We start from the raw sequence: 24,367 nt of genomic DNA, 5'->3' as shown, positions 1-24,367 counted from the left end.
CACTCCTTCCACCTCAGCCTTCCACACTTCTTTTACTAATCTTTCTTCACTCATTCTTTCCATGTGTCCAAACCATCCCAATACTCTTTCATCAACCCTATCTCCCAGTTCCCTTTCCACCCCTTTTCTCCACCTCACCTCCTCATTTCTCACTCTATCTAGCCTAGTAACCCCTATCATACTTCTATATGCTTAAAAAAAAAAAAAAAAAGAATTGGCATGTAGATGCCAATTCTTTTTTTTTTTTTTTTTAAGCATATAGAAGTATGATAGGGGTTACTAGGCTAGATAGAGTGAGAAATGAGGAGGTGAGGTGGAGAAAAGGGGTGGAAAGGGAACTGGGAGATAGGGTTGATGAAAGAGTATTGGGATGGTTTGGACACATGGAAAGAATGAGTGAAGAAAGATTAGTAAAAGAAGTGTGGAAGGCAGAGATTATATTTCTTTTCTTCTTGCTTATGTTTGTCCAAGGTGACTAAGATCCTTCAAAGTGACAACGTTTCGCTCTCCAGGGTGTGACGCAGGTTCTGGAGTGTGCTGCAGCCAGCGTCTTCATGAAGGAGGTGTTGCCGCGCATGAAGGATTCCTTTGACGACGTAGACCAGGGGGTTCGAGTCGACTTCGTCAAGCTCTTGCTCAGAGTCAAGACGCTCAAGCTCATTAGGTACATGTTGTTCTCTCTCTCTCTCTCCCTCTCTCTCTCCCTCCCTCTCTCCCTCTCTCCCTCTCTCCCTCTCTCTCCCTCCCTCTCTCTCTCCCTCTCTCTCTCTCTCCCTCTCTCTCTCTCTCTCTCTCTCCCTCTCTCTCTCCCCTCCCCCCCCTCTCTCTCTCTCCTCCCCCCCCTCTTTCTTTCTCTCTCCCCTCTTTCTCTCTCCCCCTCTCTATCTCTGTCTCCCTCCCCCCTCTCTCTTTCTCCCTCCCTCCCTCTCTCTCTCCCTTCCTCTCTCTCTCTCTCTCTCAAAATTCCTTGAAGCTGAATGGAGTTGTCTTGTAGAACATAGTTCCTATGAGTGCCTGACTCCTGATCACAGTTGACGCTGTGACATACTGCCCCCCCCCCCCTAGCACGTCCACCCAGTCACCATCTCGGCAGGAGCCCAAGAAGATGATCGGTTCCTGCCGTCCCACAAACACTTAGGGCTAAAGAACAACGATGATAGCGAGTTAGATGTGAAAATGATCTAGAATGTTACTCTAATGCCTTGCCAAGTGAATAACTGTGCACTTGCTTCAGGTACTGGGAGGTGGTGCCTATGGAACATATATTGCATCGCTTGGAGGTAGACTGCCCTGCCGTGTGCAAGGTTATTGTGGACCTCATCTTTAACTCGTTCCATCCGACACAAAGGGACGACCAGGTAAGAGCTACAGTGGCACAAGTAGTAGTAGTAGTACAGTGCCAAGTTTTAGGATCCTGTTATATCTAAAGTAATGCCTTTTGTGTATACATTGTGACGAATGTGGGTAGTAGGTAAAGGGAACATGGACTGAGGGAAATACTTTTATTCCTGACTAATTTTGCCAGAGTGGCTAGTCAGGAATAAGAGTATTTCCCTCAGCCCGTGTTCCCTTTGCCTCCTACCCGTAATGCCTTTTATGTGTTTTATTTGATTTATTCATTTAGTTTTCACCGAGGGGTAGACCCTCTCAGCACAGTAAAATCATCAAGTACAGTGAGTCCTCCTTATACGGTAATTCTTTATCTGGTAAATTCACAGTTACGGTATTTGGTAATTACTACCCTCAATTCTATTTACGGTAAGAAAAATTCACAGATACGGTATCCGCTAGATATTTTGAAGAAGAAAGAGCGGGGAGAAGGTACGTCTGCCGTATCCTATTATTACATGTTATAATAATGGGTTCGGTATACGGTAATTTCAATTTGCGGTAAGGTTTTCAGGAATGCATATCTACCGTAAAACGGGGACTTACTGTAGTAGCCAGAGAGAGAAAGAGAGAGCGAGTGGTTTGAGGTGGACGGGGACGGGACTGTCAGGGATGTGTCATGTCACCATGGCTGTTCAATGTATACATGGATAAGGTAGTGCAAGAGGTAAAGGCAAGGGTAATGGGCAGAGCGACTGGAGATGGTTAAAGACAATGGAGAACAGTGGGAGATGAGCCAGTTGTTGTTTGCTGAAATCACTGCACTTGTGGCAGGATCAGAGGATGGATTAAGGGAGTTGGTGACAGAATTTGGAAAGGTGTGTGAAAGAAGCAAGTCGAAGATAAATGTGGGTAACAGCAAGGTGATGGGATGTGCAAGGGGAGAGGATGGCACCAAGTTGGAGGTGAGTCTGGAAGGGGAGAGGCTGGAGGAAGTGGATAGATAGCTTTAGGTATTTGGGGTCACATGTGGCAGGAAAGGGAGGAGAGGAGGTGGAGGTAAGTTGTAGGTTGAGAGAAGCAAGTAAATGCCTTCCTTGGGGGGATTAGAAAATGTCATGAGAAATAGAAATTTGGAAATGGATGCAGGGAGGAGATTGTATGCAGGGGTAATTGTGCTGATAGTATTCTTTGTGGCGTAGACTTGGAATTTGGGAGAGGCGGAGAGGAAGGGTTTAAATGTGTTTGAGATGATATGTCTGATGGGTATGGTGTGGGTTGCTGGGTTGGATAGAGTGGGAAACAAGGATGTGAGGAGATTGGGAGTAGAAAATGAGATGACAGATGGGGTTGATGAAAGATTATTGGGATGGTTTGGGCATGTGGAAAGAATGAGTGATGAAAGATTAGTAAAAGAGGTGTGAAAGGCAGAGGTGGATGGAGTGAACTTGAGGGGATGACTGAGGAAGAGATGGGTGGATGGATGGGGTGAAAGGGGTTTTAAGGAAGAGGGGAATGCCTGTTGAGCAAGGAAGGGAGAAGGTAGGTGATAAGGGTGAGGGAAGAATGGTTGTGTGTTATGGATATTTTGATGCAGCATGAAGGGATTTCTCCCCGTCTTCTCTTTTCTCTGTATGTGAGGGGATGGAGAGGGGACGGGTTGCCAATTAAGTGAAGGAACCTTGCTGTGGATGCGCTGTGTCTTGCTGCATTGCTCCTGACCCAGGCAGTGGGCAGGAGACAGGGATGACCCTTCATCCACGAGGAGATGAGATGAGAGCGGAATAAGTTAGGTGGGTGGAAGTGGGTACGTGCCTATGACTTGGCAAGATGTCCTTTGTTTGTAGGTACATACTCTTCCACATGCTCCTTCTTCATGTCCCAAAAGGTCTTCTGTTGTTGGAAACCAAATGGAGCTTATTGACATGTTTCAGGATGATGCAGCTGTCATGGCTACAGTGAACCCTTGATATAACAGATCTCAATATATTGGATATACATACATACATACATATACCAAGGCTTTTTCCCCCTTCCAAGGGAGGTAGCCAAAAAGGGAAAGGCATAAAAACACTCCCACCCATTTCATCCCCAAATACACTCCACACCCCTCCCACCCTTCCTCTCATCTGAGCACCTCCTGGATGACGGGTCATCCCTGCACCCCGCCCACCGCCCTGGGTCAGAAGCAGTGTCGCAAGACACAGTACATCCACAGCAAGGCCGCTTCATTTATATTGGATATAACTGGCAAAAAAAAATCTGACCAGTTGCAAACCCTCGCTATAACAGATGAATTTCATCTGTTATAGTGAGGGATCCTCAGTTATAATGAATCTTTGGATATAACAATAGACCCCTGTCCCCATATCGTGCTGCGTTATATTGAGGGTGTACTGTAATTTCTAATACCAGACAAACTTCAGAATATAACGGGTCTGTCCAGTATTTCCATCAGCTATAACGGATCCTCAGTTATAAAGGATCTTTGGATATTACGAGAGACCCGTCCCCATATCATCTGTTATATCAAGAGTTTACTGTATTTGTGGCTGGTTTTTGATCAAGAGAAAGTTGTGTTAGATTTGAGTATGTATTCCCTTAATGTGGCACTGTCTCTAGACAGGAGAGGAGAACATTGTTAAGGACAATTAAAATTGATTAAATTAACCCATTAAACTCTGATGACAAGATGTTTTGTCATTTGGTCAAATAAAACAAAAAGTCATAAAACCCCAAAATGTTTGATCAAACAGCACCAAAAAATATGACGTCGGTCCTCACTTTGCGAAGCGAGGACAGACGGCAAATTTTTCTGGTGTTTTTTCAAACATTTTGGGGTTTTATTATTTTTTGTTTTATTTGACCAAATGACAAGACATCTTGTCATCAGAGTTTAATGGGTTAATACTAGATATTGTGCGAAGGTTAGGAATTAGAGTGAATGGTTTAAGAAGATGGGGCTGTATTAAGGTTTTGTGATGTTGCCATAGTTGTTCAGTGGGAACATTACAAAGGATTACAAAGGCAAACCATGCCGACAGGAGACCTTTTTAACCAAATCTAGGTCGGATGCAAAAAAAAAAAAAAAAAAAAAAAAAAAATCATATTAATAATAAATTAAAACTATAACAATGTACATAACAATTAAAATACATAAATAAATGCATTGGTATAGTTGAATAACAAACAAACAGGTAAATAGTAAATGATAATAAATTGACATATAACTAATAATAAATGAAAATCAGACAGACAAATTATAACAAAACAAAAACAAATGGATATTCACACATAACCTTACAATTCAATTAACCCCTTCCATACGGTGCCGCACACGTAGGCGTCATGGGGAGCGAGTGTATTCGCGAGGCTGCCATATTGGCGTCTTGATTATATTTATTGTAGTCGCCCCTGTGTTTTTACATTCTCTCAAATGTTTCTGAATCCCATTCTCTGTGGTATTCAAAATTCGCGGGTGAAAGAGAGGGAACGATCGATATAAGCGGTGACTATATTTTATGATGCGAGTATTATTACGACACGTCGTACGGCTGGCATTGGCTGCTGCCACTGAGATCTAAGTCCATGACGCCTACGTGTGCGGCACCGTATGGAAGGGGTTAATTCTCTCTCTCTATCTCTCTCTCTTTCTCTTTCCCCCCCATTCTCAAGAAACACCCCCACCTGTCAATCTTGTCTTATACATACATACATATACCAAGGCTTTTTCCCCCTTACAAGGGAGGTAGCCAAAAAGGGAAAGGCATAAAAAAACCTTGTCTTATGCTTCCTCAAATTCTCTCCACACTCAAATTATTCTTATCTTTTATTAGGTGCTGTTCACACTATTATTATTACTACAAAACTTAGTCCACAGTCATTTCCTTTCCTAAACCCATGCTATATTCCCCAGTCACTTCCTCATAATCTCCTCGGTACATGTCCGTAAATGTTACTAACTATGCTAAATAACCTAATCCTTCTAAACTAACACATTGATAGTCGTCTCCATTCCCCTGATATGCACTTCTTAACCAAAGTAACAATGATATATATATATATATTTTTTTTTTCTAAAATCACACTAATTTGAAACCCTGATCCCCCAAAATGGTCTTTAGAAAGAGCACAGGGTTATTAACCCATTAAACTCCGATGACAAGATTCTTGTCATTTGGTCAAATAAAACAAAAAATCATAAAACACCAAAATGTTTGATCAAACACCAGAAAAATATGACGTCAGTCCTCCTCGCTTCGCTCGAGAGCGAAGCGAGGACTGACATAATATTTTTCTGGTGTTTGATCAAACATTTTGGTGTTTTATGATTTTTTGTTTTATTTGACCAAATGACAAGAATCTTGTCATCGGAGTTCAATGGGTTAAAGGAGTGACAGGAGCCTAAGGGTGATGATGGGCTTTATTCTTGTAACAGGAGATCCTGCATCGTTGCATTGCCCTTATTCGGGAAAACCGTGCCGCCTCTCGCAGCTTCTATAGCTACATCTACCGGCGTTTGGATATGAACCAGTCCACACGCTTCCTCCTCAACATCTGGCGGAATATCAAACACTATGTCATCAACTGTCAAGAAAATGAAGGTAAGAGAAGGAGGTTGTAGCCTTAGTCATTGATCAGATGCTTGAACTGTTCTTTATAGTTTTGTGTGCAAAAAAAAAAAGATAATAATAATGAATAAATAAAATAAATTAATAAATGAAAAAAGAAAAAATAGATAAATAAAGGTTGTAGTAACCATAGTCATTGATCAGATACTTGAACTGTTCTTCAGTTTTGTGTGCAAAAAAATAAATAGATAAAAAGAATAAAATAAATAGATAAATAAAATCAAATGGAAGCTCACTGGCTGAGCGGGTTAGGCCGTCGTTACTTGTGGCAAAGGTCGAGGGAATGGCGGTTCGAATCCTGCCACTGGTGAAGTTGAACCAAGGGCATGGTTCATTCAATTCCACACTACAAAGTCATCTGTAAGGGTCACTGCCCTAGCCTTCCGATGGGAGGAGTTGATGATGTTAACCCATTAAACTCCAATGACAAGATGTCTTGTCATTTGGTCAAATAAAACAAAAAATCATAATAAAACAACAAAATGTTTGATGATCAAACAGCACCAGAAAAATATGACGTCATCAGTCCTCCTCGAGGAGGAGGACTGATGACGTCATATTTTTCTGGTGCTGTTTGATCATCAAACATTTTGTTGTTTTATTATGATTTTTTGTTTTATTTGACCAAATGACAAGACATCTTGTCATCGGAGTTTAGTGGGTTAAACCATATCAAAATAGATGAATGAAAATGTCAAACTATTAGGTGCTGCACTAATGCTCTGTTTGATGGACATCCATCCCAGAGTGTTAGGACTCGGTAACACTCTTTGTAACTTGTTCTGATAGATGTATGAAGATTAGGTGAGGAGCTGACTCTGGACAAGGTGCAGGTTACCCATCAGTGTTATCACAAATGAATGAGATTTTTTCCACAAAATTCCCACAAGGAAATCTGGATTTCCACATTTTTTCCCCACAAAAAGAAAGAATTATTATATACACAAATAAGTTACAAAGAATTACAAAGGCAGAGCATGCCGACAGGAGACCTTTTGGTCCATAGCTAGGTCAGATGCGAATAAATATATATAAATGATAAAAAATATAGATAAAATAGAAATTATGATAATATAAATAATAATAAAATAAATAATACAGAGGATTTTGTAGCATGTAATTTAATGAGCCATGCCCTTGGTCCAACTTGCTGGTGGCAGAGTTTGAACTGCCATCACTTCGACCTTTGCTGCAAATAGGGACACCCGAAACCTCTTGGCCGGCAATCGTTCATGGACTGGGAACCTGGAGCCCCACCATGACTGGCAGCCGTCTTCAGGCTCTCCCATAAATCGCTGGAAAGAAGTTGTGGGTTTGTCTGTGTTGTATTAGCATGGGACTGTTCAGCTGAAAGTACACTTAACTCTCGACTTAACAGATAAATTTGTGCAGACCCTTGTCCGTTACTTGAAAATCGAGTCCGTCCGTTACCAATACTGGATACCGGACATAAGTCTATTACATAGAAAATTGTCTGTTAGGTTTTGGCATGCACGTACGTATTAGATATGTAATCAAAATCTACACTACATGTGTATAATGTGCATTACATATAAAGGAGAAATTGAACCACGCAGTTAGGTTTTGGCGTGCACATACGTTACTACAGGACACCTATCGGATAGATTTTCATTTGATGGACTTTGTCCGGAATTTCACTGTTACTATTGAACACACTCTTTTTGTCCGCTGAATCGAAAATCTGCAAATTCGAGGTCTGCTAAATCGAGGGTTGAGTGTAATAGAAGGATGGGAGCAGGCAACTGAAAGACGACACATTGCTTCATGTCAGATCCTCAGAATCCTCTCTCCCACGAAAGGACAGAATCCACCAGTCTGGTGAGACTGCAATGTGGCCACCATCCAGCCCTCCTAAGTTACCAGAAAAAGCTGGATGATAGCAACACAGATTACTGTTTAGCAGAGCTGGGTGCGTTCCTTGGTGTGTTCCGCTTTAGTTTAGTCGTGGTTAGTGCTCCCAAACTATTAACCACTTCAGTACGGGACTTAAATCTCGCGGGCAGCAGCCAATGCCAGCCGTATGACGTGTCGTAATAATACTCGCATCATAAAATATAGTCACCGCTTATATCGATCGTTCTCTCTTTCACCCGCGAATTTTGAAAACCACAGAGAATGGGATTCAGGGCACATTTGAGAGAATGTAAAAACACAGGGGCGACTACAATAAATATAATCAAGACGCCGATATGGCAGCGTCGCGAATCCACTTGCTCCTCATGACGCCTACGTGTGCGGCACCGTATGGAAGGGGTTAAAACAATATAGGTGCTGATATAGTGTGTGGCTTACAAAATTTTTCTTTGGTATAGTATGTGTCGTACCGGACTTTTATTTCAATATGAACCTGTCTCTTAAGCTTTAACCTCTTCACTCCTGACATGCGATGTTGCCTCATAATAATCGCATAAAAAATAAAGTCAGTGCTTAATCGTTCGTTCTCTTTCACCCGTGTATTTTGATAACCATAGAAAATATGATGAAGCCAGTTTAGAGAGAATGAAGGTTACTTAGGTACGACTACAATAAATATAATCAAGACGCCGATGTCGGCATCATTGCGTACCCACTTGCTCCTCATGACGCCTACGTAGGCGTCACTGCATGGAAGTGGTTAATAGTTTGGGAGTGCTAACCTCAGCCAAACCAAACTGGAACACACCAAGGAATATGCCCAGCGCTGCTGTTTAGGATATAACACTTCACCCTATACCATGCAACACATTAGGGAAGGATGCAATGTACACAGTCATGCATGCCAACAAGACAATATACACTCTATAAAGGATTTGTAGGAAAACCCTGTTCCTGTCATAGTGTTACTCCGGGAGATGGGACCAGTCGGCCAGACAGTTGAGGGCAGTGGCTCCCAACCGGTGTGCTGCTGTGGCACCCAAGGGTGCTGTGAGGTCAACTGAGGTGCCACCAAAATTCAGGGCAAAAATAATTTTCGTATTACCGACTCTCTCTGTCATCCATTTTTTGTTCATTAAAGCAGCATCAGTGTAAAGATGAGTGTCTTCATATTATCCAGGGACAAAATTTTGTTACACTGATGTTGAATCAACAAAATACTGACAAACTAGAATTTAGATTTTTTAATAAGGGTGCCACTGGGGACTTCTGAAAGGCTTGGCAAGGGTGGGTGCCTCAAGCCAGAAAAGGTTGGGAACCACTGGTCTAGGGAACAATGAAAATAGCAACAACCAGTGATTGTCGGCTCTCCTTATCTGAAAAAAGGTTAGTAGAGTGGATGCTGGTCGAGAGGTCTTGGACCAGAGGCTGACTGAGTATTGGCTCCTTGGACCTGTTCCTCCTCCAGATGGAGGCGAGGAGAGGTCGATGGGTTTCGAAAATGGGCGGTGGCATGGAGATGGAGATGGTTCCTTCTTTCTCGTCCATTTTGCTTTACGGAGCTGCCTAGTGTAGGCCTTATGGTCTTTTGCAGTCTCCTTTATTCTTATGTTCTTATTACTGTCTGGTACCTGTTATTGATGCTGCAGGAATGAATGAATGAAGGGATGATAATGTTCCATTTCCGTGTCATGACATTTTGTTTTATAGGTAATGGCATTACGTTTTAGTGGTTGGGAGGTCGTCGATAACAACAAACGTTATTTGTATTTATGTCTAAAGAGGCAAATTATCTTCAGGTAACAGCACTTTTGGGAGTAACACATCACACAACTCGCTGTCCTCCAGCGCCATAGCCTCTCCAGGCTCCACTCCCAAAAGGTCTGCGGAGGTTGAGGGAAGGATAAGGAGCAGACAAACCTCCAACACCACGGAAGAAGACAAGGAGAATTCGGGTAAGAGCGTGCATAGGCAGTGGTCTCGGGGTTATGTGAGGGAGTTGGGTGAGCCCTTGAGATGTTTTAAATAACTTGTTTTTCACTGAAACCATGGGAATGAAAAGAAATTGTATTTACATGGAGAGAGAAAAGAGAGGAAAAGTTTAAATGTATTCGAGATAAAATGTCTGAGAAGTATGATAGGGGTTACTAGGCTAGATAGAGTGAGAAATGAGGAGGTGAGGAGGAGAATGGGGGTGGAAAGGGAGTTGAGAGATAGGGTTGATGAAAGAGTATTAGGATGGTTTGGACACGTGGAAAGAATGAGTGAAGAAAGATTAGTAAAAGAGGTGTGGAAGGAGTGATTATGAGGGGGTGTCCTAGGATGAGATGGATGGATGGATGGAGTAAAAGGGGCATTGGGAAAGAGGGGAATGTCTGTTGAGGAAGGACGGGAGAGAACAGAGGATAGGGGTGAGTGGAGAATGGTTGTGTATGGATGATGCTGTGATGCATGAGGGGGAGTGGGTGGGGGATGGGGGGTTAGGGAGTATGTGTGAATGATATTCTGATGCAGCCCAAAGGGATTTCTCCCCATTTTCTCTTTTTCTACATGAGGGGACAGACAGAGAGGGGGGGGGGTGTCGCTGATTAAACGAGGCAGCCTTGCTGTGGATCTGCTGTCTTCCTATATTGCTTCTGACCCAGGTCAGTGGGCTAGATACAGGGATGACCTGTCATCTAGGAGGAGCCAAGAACTGAGGGGAGTGGAGCATGTGGGGATGAAACGGGTGGGAGTGGATTTATGCCTTTGACTTTGGCTACTTCCCTTGTAAGGGGGAAAAGGCCCTTGGGGTATATGTGTGTACAATGTACTTGGTATTTTTTCAAGTTCTTTGGGTCTACGTACAAGTACCATTGAATTTATAAAGTACACGTACCTGGAATGGGGAGTGACTAAAAATAAATGATAAAATTATGTGGTCCAAAGGGATCTCTTCTTGTCTGTTGTATATTTGTCACGAGTGGACAAGTAGGGTGGGTTGCCGTGTAATGAAGCTGTGGGGACAATCTGTCGTACTCCCCTGTTTGTGTGACTCACCACAATCTTGGATCACATGTCGGACTCGTGATTGACAGTTATTAACCTCCCAGATGAGAGCTCATGTATAAAGTTGAGTGATAGCTGTGGCCAGAGTGGCTAGAACGGGAAGATACGAACAAGTGTATGAGTAGTTTTTAGCATCTCTCAAGATGGTGGTGTTGAATGAAACTAATTCTCTTCTTATTATTTTTATCTTTGTTTACTTTAATTAGCTATAATTAGAGTAGTGATAGTGTACGGGGTGTGGAAGGCTGGACTTGTATATTATATACAGACCTTCGCTGTGGTTCTCCATGCTGCAGTCTTGACTTATGATCGGCACAGACTTTGTTTCAGACGGACTTGACTGTTTCATAGCCAGGACGAAACCTCTGAAGGGGTAAGGCTCCTCCTTCAATCATCTGTGATTGGCTAAGCTCATTTCTGTTTACCATATACTGGTCAGTAGTAATATGCTGACTAATTACAATCAGGAGTCCTACACGCCTCTTCGGAGACATCTGGCCCTCACTAAATAGAGTCCCTTTCACTGGGTCTGCTATCCATTAATTAATCCATTAAACTCCGATGACAAGATGTCTTGTCATTTGGTCAAATAAAACAAAAAATCATAAAACACCAAAATGTTTGATCAAACACCAGAAAAATATGACGTCAGTCCTCGCTTCGCAAAGCGAGGACTGACGTCATATTTTTCTGGTGTTTGATCAAACATTTTGGTGTTTTATGATTTTTTGTTTTATTTGACCAAATGACAAGACATCTTGTCATCGGAGTTTAATGGGTTAAGAAAAGCCTTACCTCAACAAGAATATAATGATATGGTTTTGCATAGGGGCCCACGTGCACGACGCTAGCATCAAGTAGTATTATACTTTCTAGTAGAACATGGTGATGTTATCATCATCAAACCAATCACCACAAATTCAGCTTCAGCTGTTGGGTCCTGCTATGGGTGTGCTGTGTCTTGCTGCATTGCTTCTGACCCAGGCAGTGGACAGGAGACAGGGATGACCCTTCATCCAAGAGGAGCTAAGACGAGAGGAAAAACAGTTGGGTGGACAGTGGGTGCGTGCCTTGGCTGGTCCCTTTCCTAATCAAGGGGGCGAGGGAAGCCTTTTGGTGTATGTACGTATAATCCGCAAGGGCTTTGGTGTATGTATGTATGTATAATTTGACGCAGCTCGAAGGGATTTCTCCCTGTCTTCTCCTTTTCTGCATGAGGGGATGGTGAGGTGGGGGGGTCGCCGAATTTATGAAGCGGCCTTGCTGTGGATGTGCTGTGTTTTGTGACACTGTTTCTGACCCAGGGCAGTGGAGATGATGCAGGGATGACCCGTCATCCAGGAGGTGCCAAGATGAGAGGGAGGGTGGAGGGGAGTGGAGTATGTAGGGGATGGAATGGTTGGGAGTGGTTTCTATGCCTTTTTCTTTTTGGCTCCCCCCCTGTGTAAGGGGGAAAAAGCCTTTGGTATATATATATATATGTGTGTATGTATGTATAATCACGATGACTACACAACTCAAATTGCCTGGGAGCATCTAGAAACCGAATAGTAGTTGGTACAAATCTGGCTTAGCCAAGGGAAGTTAAGGTCCTCCATTGCATAGCGGGCGCCACGGGGCTGGATGAATTACGTGGTGTCTGCCAGAACAAATTCGTAAGTGGCACACAGAAGGGGTCGCATAACTGTCCAGTTCCGTGGTACTCTGTCTCCATGCAGCTGAATTGACAAATGTCATTTATCCCTGTCTCTGTCAAACATGGGGCACCAGAGGAAGCAAAACCACAAACACTGTCAGAATTATATCCAAAGATATTATGGCTAAAACCACTGGCATGCTGACAAGTTTTGTTGAGCAGGTTAGGGCGTCGTTACATGCGGCAAAGGTCGAGATGATGACGATTCGAACACTGCTCGGGGAGAGTTGAACTAAGGGCACAACTCATTAAATTCCAGGCTACAAAGTCCACTGTAAGGGGGCACCGTCCTAGCCTTCCGATAGCAGGGGAGTTTGTGACATTAAACCAAAACATTTAAACCAATTCATGTCAGTGCATGAGAATGTAGATGCTAGCACTCTCTTCTTTGTTCCTTGCTTGCCTTTGCTTGTCTCACCTTTTCGCTGTGCTTTGCTGCGCCCAGTGCTCCTGCAGCACCTGCCTAACACCAAATGCTTTGCCTTGCAGCTCCTCCCAAGACGGGTACCTCCTGTCCCTCTCCCGCCAAAGCTCGGTCGAGCGCTCAAGGTATTGTAAGACGTTTGGTGGCAAGTGGTGGTTAGAGTCTTATTATCTTGTCCTGCCCTTATAGTACCTTATTTCGGTGACACCCTTATGGCCCAGGGCCACACAGCATTCTTCTTCTTCTTCTTGGTTTAAAGGGCTAATATCCACTTGGACCTCAACCATGCATGTGGTCCAGAACAGTTGCATGATCCCGTCCTTGTATCTGACATCCTTAAATCTCTCGTACGCCACTCCACTCCAGGGACATCACTTCTTCCTTGTGCTCCCCCATGCCAAGGGGATGCCAATGTTATGTTACTATTTTGTGTGCAGTACATCCGATAAGAATCACATCGGAACACTATCCAGCATTAAAACAGCACCAACACAGAGCAGGACTGGCCACTGATGCCAATGTCGTGTTACTATTTTGTGTATAGTACATCCGATAAGCACCAACAGAGAATAGGACTGGCCACTGATGCCAATGTCGTGTTACTATTTTGTGTACAGTACACCCGATAAGAACCACATCGGAACACCATCAAGCATTAAAACAGCACCGACACAGAGCAGGACCGGCCACTAATGCCAATGTCGTGTTACTATTTTGTGTACAGTATACCCGAGAAGAACCACATCAGAACACCATCCAGCATTAACCCATTCAACTCCGATGACAAGATGTCTTGTCATTTGGTCAAATAAAACAAAAAATCATAATAAAACAACAAAATGTTTGATGATCAAACAGCACCAGAAAAATATGACGTCATCAGTCCTCCTCCTCGAGGAGGAGGACTGATGACGTCATATTTTTCTGGTGCTGTTTGATCATCAAACATTTTGTTGTTTTATTATGATTTTTTGTTTTATTTGACCAAATGACAAGACATCTTGTCATCGGAGTTGAATGGGTTAAAACAGCACCAACACAGAGCTGGACCGACCACTAATTCAAACTGCCCCAGATTCAAAACCATCACACAGGACACCTTATACTACGATGCTCCGCACTAATGATCCCTAGACGACAACACTATATAAATTCCCCGAGTTACTGACGGTCCCCAGTGAGTTTGTCACCCACATTCCTTTTCACTTTTTCAATATCCTGAGCCTTACCTACAGCAGTGGGCAAGATGCAGGGGCAACCCATCATCCAGGGGGAGCCAAGATAAGAGAGAGGTGTGGAGTATGTGGGGACAGAATGGGTGGGAGTGGTTTTTTGGCTACCTCCCTTGTAAGGGGGAGAAAGCCTTTGGTATATATATGTCTGTATGATGTCCTGACCCCATGAGTTATTTAAATCATTTGCCCCATCCAAACTTTTCCTATGTGCCCACTAATGGCACCACCAATCTTGGATCCCTTGAAAGTATTTAAAGTTATTCATCCTCATACATACATATACCAACAGCCCCCTTACAACAAGGGAGGTAGCGGCCAAAATCAAAGGCATAAATCCAGTCCCATCCATTTCATCCCCACATACTCCATTCGCATTCACCACCCCTCCTTCCCTCCCTCCCACTTTTCTTTGCTCCTCCTGGATGGCGGGTCATCCCCGCATCTCGTCCATTGCCCTCCCTGGGTCAGAAGCAATGTGACCGTCTCCATAACGATATAAACCACTTCAGGTTAGTCTGTTCCACTCTTCTATCAAATCCCATCCATTCACAAGTTCTTGTTCCTTTATTATACATCATAACTCGGTCCACAGGACACAAGCTTCGTATTTCCACTGCCTCCACGTGACCTCTCGTTTGCATTTATCTTGCACGCTTGACTTGTACACAGCAGTTGGCATTATTGCTTTGCATATTTCACTCTGTGTCCATTGGCATCCTTTTATGTTGCCCTTATGGCAACTTGAACCTTGTTTTCTGTTATTCTGCAGTCGTTTTCGTACTTCAAGTATAAAAAGGGGAAAATTTATGCCATAAGGTGTGACGACCAAGGATTAGATGAATGGATGGGGTAAAAGGGGCATTGAGAAAGAGGGGAATGTCTATCTGTTGAGGAAAGAAGGGAGAAGACAAGATAAGGGTGAGTGGAGAATGGTTGTGTATGGATGATGCTGTGATGCATGGATGAGGGAGCATGTGTGAATGATATTTTGATGCGTCTAAAGGGATTTCTCCCCATCTCTTTCTGCATGAGGGGACGGAGAGGGGGGGTTGCCAATTAAATGAATCAGCCTTGCTGTGGACATGCTATGTCTGCTACATAAGCCTTTGCAGCTACACTTAACAAGCTGATCCCTTTGAAGCTACTACACTCACATTTGTCCCCTTTTCCTTTGTAAAGTGGAACTATACAGGCACTCCTCCAGTCCTCCGGCACTCTACCCTCTCTTAAACAAGCATTAACCTCACCAGCCAGTCCACCATCACTGTTTTTTAGATTCTGCATGACACCCATCCAACCCAGGTACCTTTCCTGGTTTCATCTTAACAGCTGCTTTCACTTCATTCCATATTTCTCCTCCATTTTCCTCACTCATCACGGTCATTTTCTTAGCACTTCCCACTGCTACTACCTTTCCCTCCCTTCCCTAAAATACTCTGCCCATCTTCCCCTTCATCCCTTCTCTTCCATTATCATCTCTCCATCTGCACCTTTTACATTTTCTTCTCCACTCGATTCGCCTCCTCTTCCTCTTTTAATTTCTTTCCAAAACATCTTTTTATTCAAACTTTTATTCATACTTTTACCCCATTTTACGCCTGCTCTCCTCTTTGCCTCTTTTATCTTGTGCTTCACTTCTCTTTTCTTTGTACCTCTCACATGATTCTCTCATCCTATTTTGTAACCATTCTGTGAACACTCGCTTCTTCTCTTCTACAACCTTCTTTGTTTCCTCATTCCACCACTCATTACCCTTCCTTCTATTTCCTCCTGCCCTCCTTGTTCCACACACCATCTTTGCACACTTTGTGACTCCCTCCTTGAACCATCCCCATTCCTCCTCCACTCCTAGCTCTACTCTATCCTTCACTACCCCCTACTCCTCTCTCAGCTTCTTGTGCTCTTTTTCTTTCTTATTTAAGCAGTTCACTTTAATCACCTCCCTACCTTCTGTCCTTTTCCTCTTTCTCCATCTATCCTCCACTCTCAACTTACCTTCCACTAAAAATTGTGATATTCCTCCACTCTCTCCCATTAGAACATGTGCATCCTTAACTCTTCCTACTCTTCTCCTGGTTACCACTATATAGTCCATTAACGCTCTATCTGCCACTCTTCCATCCACCACCCTCTCCCATGTGTACTTATGTTTGACTTTCTTCCTAAACACTGTGTTTGCTATCATCAACTCTATTTCTGAACACATCCCCACCATCAACTCTCCACTATGATTTTTCCCTGGAACTCCACACTTTCCAACCACTACTTCAATTGGTTCATTTCCTACTCTAGCATTAAGGTCTTTCAATACCACTACATTGACATATCTCCCTAAACCCTCTATGCACTCATTAAATCTATCCAAAAGCCTCCCTTTCCTCTACACTCTTCTCACTACCAGGCCCATATGCAATTACAAAAACCCAAATCTCCCTAGTTTCACCTTCATCCACATTAACCTTGAAGAAACCCTCCATGCCACCACACACTTACCTGTCTTTTCACTTATTAGTGACACTTGAAAATGCCTAAATGAATATATGGAGTCTTGAGCCCAGTCTAACTTCTCAACACCTTGAGCTTGTATACTTTAATTAAGTTGGTGGTTCTTAACTGTTTCCACTTTTTACATCCCCTTTCATTTCTCAGGCAGCCCTATAAATACCAATAATTCTGTTGCTGTATGTATTCCTTTGTAAGTTCACATTCTGTGCCCAGTTTCAGGCATAGATATCATAGATCTTTTTGTATTAAGACACCATCTTCTTCGTTTTCTAGTCTCCTTGTGCTATTTGGATTATCTGCAAATATATTAGTTTAGCTTGTATCTTTGTGTTATTTACGGGGATAAAGAACCATGCGGGACTCTTGTCACTGTCCTCTGTCCTGAAATTTTTATCCTCTACTCTTCTCATGTGCTAGTCTTTCAGGAAATCCTTCATCCAGCAATGTAGTTAACCCATTCAAATCCGATGACAAGATGTCTTGTCATTTGGTCAAATAAAACAAAAAATCATAAAACACCAAAATGTTTGATCAACCACCAGAAAAATATGACGTCAGTCCTCGCTTCGCTGCGAGCGAAGCGAGGATTGACGTCATATTTTTCTGGTGTTTGATCAAACATTTTGGTGTTTTATGATTTTTTGTTTTATTTGACCAAATGACAAGACATCTTGTCATCGGAGTTTAATGGGTTAATAGCTAAGTCTCCAGTATGCTCCTGCTTTCATAGTAGTCAGTTGTGAGTTTTGTGTGTATTTACCTAGTTGTATTTTACGGGACGAGAGCTATGCTCGTAGTGACCCACTTTTGTATCTCTCTGCATCCAGTTTATTCTTAAAATCGTGTATAGGCCTGGCACTCCCTGTTTCTCCATTTAGTGTGTGTGTTTGTATTTACCAAGTTTCCCTAACTATTGTACAGGAAGGGAGCTATACCTCTGGGTTCCTCTCTTTATTTGCTTATGTGTATTTACCTAGTTGTATGAGAAAATTTTTGACGCAGCCTGAAGGGATTTCTCCCAGTCTTCTCCTTTTCTGCATGAGGGGATGGAGAGGGTGGGGGTTGCCAAATTTATGAAGCGGCCTTGCTGTGGATGTGCTGTGTCTTGCAACACTGCTTCTGACCCAGGGCAGTGGACAGGATGCAGGGATGACCCGTCATCCAGGAGGTGCTGTGATGAAAGGGAGGAGGGTGGAAGGGAGTGGAATATATAGGAGACGGAATGGGTGGGAGTGGTTTCTGTGCCTTTTTCTTTTTGGCTACCGCTCATGTAGGGGGAAAAAGCCCTTGGTATATGTATGTACCTAGTTGTATTTTATGGGAAGGGGAGCTATGCTCGTGGTGTCCCATCTTTGTATCTTGCAGTGTCTAGTTTGCTATTAAATTTGTGTATGATTTTTGCACACACTATTGTTTTGTCCAGTTTGTGTGTGTGGGTGTTTACCTAATTGTTGTATACAGGAGAAGAGCAGTGCTTGCCTCTTATCCTCCAATTATTATACATACATATACCAAAGGCATTTTTCCCCCTTATAAGGGAGGTAGCCACAAAACAAAAGGCATAAAAACCACTCCCACCCATTCCATCCCCTTCATATTCCACTCCCCTCCACCCTCCTCCCTCCCTCTCACCTTGGCACCTCCTGGATGATGGTTCATCACTGCATCTTGTCCACTGCCCTGGGTCAGAAGCAGTGTCGCAAGACATTATTATACCTAACTTTAAATTGATGTATATTTCCGACATGGGCTGTGTGCTTGTGTGTGTGAGAGAGAGATATATGCTATATTAACATAATCCATATGTATGTATCTATCTATACACCAAGGTCTTCCTCCCCTTTATAAGGGGGTTAGCCAATCAAGGCCTGCACCCATTCCATTCCCATGCACTACCGTAGTGTTCGTTGTCAGATTTTTATTAATTCTTTATTTATTTTTTTCTTTTGCCAGAAGAAAGGTCATGCAACCAGGACTCTCCGTTGGATGACCCAGTGGTTATTTTGGGCTTACTGGACACCATCGTCATCGTGTGGACCACCAACGTGGAGCGGTTGGCTCAACCACAGAACCATAAATTCATTGAAGCTCTTAGGTCTCGCATAGCCAAGACTATGCCAAGAGTTCTTCAGTTTTTCAAGGTATTTCTTTCTTTCTCGCTGTCGACCTTTTCCCCCTGTCCCAACTCCCCTCTCCCACGTATTGTCAAACAGTCGTAAGTGGTCCGGTCTTGCATGGTGGAGGTTCATGCATACTTCACAATAAGCGTCAGGAAATTGTGCAGGTTACACATACGCGACATCTCCGCCCCTCTCTGATGTGACAGTCCTCAGTATGGTTGGTTGAGTTGTACAGGTTTCAGGCTAGAGTGATTGTTCCAACATGCCTAAAAGCCCACATGGAGGTACTGGGGATGGTTTTTATGCCTTTGTGTTTTTTGGCTACCTCCCTTGTAAGGGGGAAAAGCCCTTGGTATATGTATGTATGTAAGAAGGTAGAGATGTAGACTTAAAATACTTACATACATATACCAAGGCTTTTTCCCCCTTACAAGGGAGGTAGCCAAAACGGAAAAGGCATAAAATCATTCCCACCCATTCCATCCCTGAATACACTCCACACCCCTCCACCCTCCCTCTTATCTTGGCACCTCCTGGATGACAGGTCATCCCTGCATCTTGTCCACTGCCCTCCCTGGGTCAGAAGCAGTGTCGCCAGACACAGCACATCCACAGCAAGGCCGCTTCATTAAATCGGCGACCCCCCTCTCCGTCCCCCCATGCAGAAAAGAAGAAGACGGGGAGAAATCCTTTCGGGCTGCGTCAAATTTTGCTCAGACATACTACCTCACCCCCCATCCACCCGCCCATTCCACCTCATGCATCACAACATCATCCATATACAACCATTCTCCATTCACCCCTGTCTTCTGTCCTCTCCCGTCCTTCCTCAACAGACATTCCCCTCTTCCCCAAAGCCCCCTTCACCCCATCCATCCACCTAATCCTAGGACGTCCCTTCATGTTCACTCCCTCCACATCTGCCTTCCATACCTCTTTTACTAGTCTTTCTTCACTCATTCTTTCCATGTGTCCAAACCATCCTAATACTCTTTCATCAACCCTATCTCCCAACTCCCTTTCCACCCCTGTTCTCCTCCTCACCACCTCATTTCTCACTCTATCTAGCCTAGTAACCCCCATCATACTTCTCAGACACCTCATCTCAAACACATTCAAACTCTTTCTCTCTTCCTCTCGCACGAAGCGAGGACTGACGTCATATTTTTCTGGTGTTTGATCAAACATTTTGGTGTTTTATGATTTTTTGTTTTATTTGACCAAATGACAAGACATCTTGTCATCGGAGTTTAATGGGTTAAATGCTGTTACCTGTGGCTGGCTCCTGAGTAGATATGTATTGAATTAATACTTTTGTCGTCTTTTTCAGGAGGAGGAGGAGATCATGCGTACGCTCATTTACCTTTCGAGCTTCTTACCGTGCCATTTGGTTCCCACGCTCGTCAGTCACTGCCTCTCCCGCCTCAGGGCCGCCACCTTACACTCCGTGGTAAGTAGTCGTAGTTCCCTGTCCTTTATCGTTGTTATAGTAGCCACCTGCAACCGATCGGCCCCGACGCCTCGACTGAAGCGGTTGCAGGTGGCTGACCCGAGGACACAGCTGCTGCGGCATTTGTCTCGACCTGAGACGCCGATAGAATCTTTTGTTATCAAAGGGCGTTGTCAAGAAAGGTAGGTTGGCTTGGTCCAGAAGTCCCTAGGGAGATTGGTAGCTTTCGTTGAAACCACATCTTGTAACATATTGTGCGTGTGGGCATGTGCACACCAGTATTAAAGGGAGACACAGCTACAAAGATGTGCAAGTCATCAAATTGTTGTATATGTTGACTATAACAGTTGTTATGGGGTGCGAACGTTAGAAGTGATATTGAGATTGGATGCATGTAGGAAAACCATCCTTCCCCATTGAAAGGGGGAGTCATAACATACACCCACTACATATATATACCAATGGCTTTTCCCCCCTTACAAGAGAGGTAGCCATGGCATAATTCCACTCCCACCCATTTCATCCCCACACACTCCACTCCCATTCACAACCCCTCCCTCCCTCCCTCTCTCCCTCTTTTCTTGGCTCCTCCTGGATGACAGGTCATCCCTGCATCCTGTCCATTTCCCTGGGTAAGAAGCAATGTCGCAAGACACAGCACATCCACAGCAAGGCTGCTTCATTTAATTGGGGAACCCCCCTCTCAGTCCCCTCATGCAGAAAAAGAGAGGACGACAGGGAGAAATCACTTCGGGCTGCATCAAAATATCATTCACATACAGCCCCTCCCTAACCTCCCCCCATCCCCCACCCACTACCTTCCATGCACCACAGTGTCATCCATACACAACTATGGATGGTGCTGTGAAATAAATTACCCACAACATACATACATACATGCATATACCAAAGGCTTTTTTCCCCCTTACAAGGGAGGTAGCCAAAAAAACAGTCATAAAAACCACTCCCACCCATTCCATCCCTAATACCTCCACTCCCCTCCACCCTCTACATACATTCCCTCTTATCTTGGCACCTCCTGGATGACGGGTCATCCCTGCATCTTGTCCACTGCCCTCCCTGGGTCAGAAGAAGCAGTGTTGCAAGACACAGCAAGGCCGCTTCATTAAACCTTTCTTAACACTAATACAACACAGACAAAAGGTCCGAGGGCTGTTGCCAGCCATGTATGGGGCTCCAGGTTTTCTGCCTGGTGAAACTGGAAGCATTTATTGATTGATTGATGTGTATGTACAGATAAGATGCCAAGTTATTCAACAATTGTAGACACACAGAAGAAATAGTGGCTAATTCAGGACTTTACACGTATTCCAGGAACCCGATACGTACAATCTGTACGTTGACGCCCTTTGCAATTGGAACAGATTTGACGATTTGCTTGAACTAATCAGCCATTGGATTCAGCCGGCGCTAACATCGACAGTACAAAAAGTGAGTTTAAATCAACTTTTCCTTTCCGTCTCTTGACCCTATGTGCTCTCCCTTTTCCCCAGCTCCTCCCCTCCCCTCCCCTCTTCAGTCCGCCTGCCCAGGCAGTCCCCATCCTGTGTGTGTCCCCTTTTATCTCTCCTCATTCTTCCTCCATCTCCCTCCCTCCCCAGGCTCTTTCTTGTTTTCTGCTCCCAAAACTAACTTCTCTTCCCACCGTCACCATTCCTTTTTTAGAAAATGATAGAATGTCAGTTCAACCACTTTAGGGTTGGGGCGTTGTTATCTGCGGCGAAGGTCAAGGTGAGGGCAGTTTGAATCCTGCCACCGGTGAAGTTGAACCAAGGGCATGATGGAAATTCCACGCTACAAAGTCCTCTGTGAGGGGCACTGTCCTAGCCTCCCGATAGGTGGGGGGAGGGGAGTGTGACTTCAAACCATATCATCATCATCATTGTCTTCATGCTGGTATGAGGTAGTTGTATTCATCTGTTATTCCTCTTTCAATATTGTGGAGCTGAGAAAAGGAATTAAGAGACTTATGCGTGTGTTCGTTTATTAAATTAAGCAGTGGCCTTGCTTCTGCCCCAGCCAGCCAGTGGGCAAGATGCAGGGATGACCCATCACCCAGGAGCAGCCAAGAAAAGAGGGAGGGAGTGGAGTATGTGGGGATGAAATAGGTGGGAGTGGATTTATGCCTTTGACTTTGGTGGCTACCTCCCTTGCAAGGGAGGAAAGGCCCTTGGTATTATATGTATTTATTTATTTATTGATTTATTTTTCTATATTACAGTAAACCCTCAATATACCAGGTATCGGATATAATGGACAAAAAATCTGAATTGACAAACTCTCGCCATAACGGATTATTTTCATCCGTTATAGCAAGGGATCCTTGGTTTTAACGGATCTTTAGATATAACAACGGACCCCTGTCCTCGTATCATGCATTGTATCGAGGGTTGACTGTAATTTCTAATACCGGGCAGACTTCAGGATATAATGAATCTGGTATTTCCATCAAATGTAACAAATCTTCAGTTTTAACGGATCTTTGGATATAACGACAGACCACTGTCCTCGTAAAGTCTGTTACATCAAGGGTTTACTACTGTATTGAAATTATCATTACTGGCTTTGTGCTCTTGTTAGAGTCCTTATGTTGTTTGTTAACCAGACTTGTGTATTGCAGCGGGAGTGTTCTTCTGCTGGGCGCCGTGTTCGCTTTTTCGAGCAGAGCAGCCCTCAGCCACTCTTGGCCCTGCAGCTGCTACGACAAATTATGCAGCACCCGCTCAACAAGATCGCAGCTCTCCACAACCATAGTGAATTGCTCCTACAACTCAGTCAGACATTGGAACACGTCAAGGTAAGATGGGAGAGTAGATAGTACAGTAATTCCCTTTCTTCAGCAACATCATCGTGCTGGTGCAAGTCTTGACGTCAGCCCCAGTTGACGTTCTTAAGTTTGTTTTAAGGAACAACAAAACAACAACCAAGATGCGTTATGATTATTTGCTCCTACAATACAACTCAGTCAGACATTGGAACATGTCAAGGTAAGATAGGAGAGTAGATGTCTTGACGTCAGCTCTAGTTGACATTCTTAAGTTTGTTTTAAGGAATAACAAAACGAGAACCAAGATGTGTTATGTTTAGAAAAACAACTGTTGGCTCTTGTAGGACCTCCTGGAAGCTCGGCTGCAGTCAAGCGGTCTGTTGTCGGAATTGTGCAGCGACGACTTCCTCCTGGACTGTTGGGAGCGCTACCTCCGCCTGGTGGCAATTTTGCACCACCGCCAAGAGAATGAGGGAGAAGGGCAGCGAAGTGACTTCGACAGTGCGGATATTCTGTGCCAAAGCACGCTGTGGGCATCAAGGTATGTTGGTCTAACTAGGATGCATACGTATGTACAGAAGGCCTAAGGCAGCTAGTGATGGATATGTTAGAGGAGAACACTGAAAGCAAATGTGTGTCAAAGTCAAAGAAGGGTGATTAACCCATTAAACTCCGATGACAAGATTCTTGTCATTTGGTCAAATAAAACAAAAAATCATAAAACACCAAAATGTTTGATCAAACACCAGAAAAATATGACGTCAGTCCTCGCTTCGTGAAGCGAGGACTGACGTCATATTTTTCTGGTGTTTGATCAAACATTTTGGTGTTTTATGATTTTTTGTTTTATTTGACCAAATGACAAGAATCTTGTCATCGGAGTTTAATGGGTTAAAAAGAGGAAAGGGTGGCAGTGAGTTGGAGGTAGGCCTTGACCTCTTCAGTATGTGCTGAATATTCGCACGCAAGTGTCTGTTGGATGTACAATTATGCGATGGTGCGTCACAGTGTGTGCATTATAAGATATAAAGTGACACCTGTAATATTTTCCTTTCTCTTGTTCTTTTTCACCCTGAATGTGGATAACCAGAGAAAATGCTGACCTGTTTGCAGCAGCATTTGACTTGCATTGAAGAAATTAAGCCATAAGGAGTCTTTTGATGTATGTTATATATGGGTAATTAAGACTAAATCTTTCAACAGAATTCTGGTTCCATTGCTCGAGGAGAAGACGGAGACTAAGGACGACACGTCCACTTCTAGTGC

At 43.7% G+C, this 24,367-nt stretch overlaps 1 protein-coding gene across 5 annotated transcripts in view; it reads left to right on the top strand.

The window, feature by feature from the left end:
- The window catches only part of LOC143031678 (condensin-2 complex subunit G2-like), a 57,849-nt gene that overhangs the window by 25,461 nt on the left and 8,021 nt on the right, over positions 1 to 24,367 (top strand). For 2 of the 5 annotated variants that reach the window (XM_076195800.1, XM_076195802.1), the window contains exons 10-20: positions 513 to 664; positions 1,235 to 1,358; positions 5,768 to 5,933; positions 9,635 to 9,790; positions 13,069 to 13,128; positions 18,697 to 18,884; positions 20,194 to 20,313; positions 21,649 to 21,765; positions 22,955 to 23,131; positions 23,446 to 23,642; positions 24,305 to 24,367. The exon at positions 24,305 to 24,367 is cut by the window's right edge and continues 179 nt beyond it. In XM_076195800.1, the coding sequence (XP_076051915.1) occupies positions 513 to 664; positions 1,235 to 1,358; positions 5,768 to 5,933; positions 9,635 to 9,790; positions 13,069 to 13,128; positions 18,697 to 18,884; positions 20,194 to 20,313; positions 21,649 to 21,765; positions 22,955 to 23,131; positions 23,446 to 23,642; positions 24,305 to 24,367 (1,520 nt within the window). The remainder of the gene's footprint in view (positions 1 to 512; positions 665 to 1,234; positions 1,359 to 5,767; positions 5,934 to 9,634; positions 9,791 to 13,068; positions 13,129 to 18,696; positions 18,885 to 20,193; positions 20,314 to 21,648; positions 21,766 to 22,954; positions 23,132 to 23,445; positions 23,643 to 24,304) is intronic. The other 3 variants (XM_076195803.1, XM_076195805.1, XM_076195804.1) reach the window with 3 other exon arrangements.

Source organism: Oratosquilla oratoria, chromosome 12 (genome assembly GCF_046742065.1).
Source record: "Oratosquilla oratoria isolate Oo_2021 chromosome 12, ASM4674206v1, whole genome shotgun sequence".
Lineage (NCBI taxonomy): Eukaryota > Metazoa > Arthropoda > Malacostraca > Stomatopoda > Squillidae > Oratosquilla > Oratosquilla oratoria.
The sequence above is the reverse complement of the archived record's forward strand: the minus strand, read 5'-3'. Positions and strand labels throughout refer to the sequence as shown.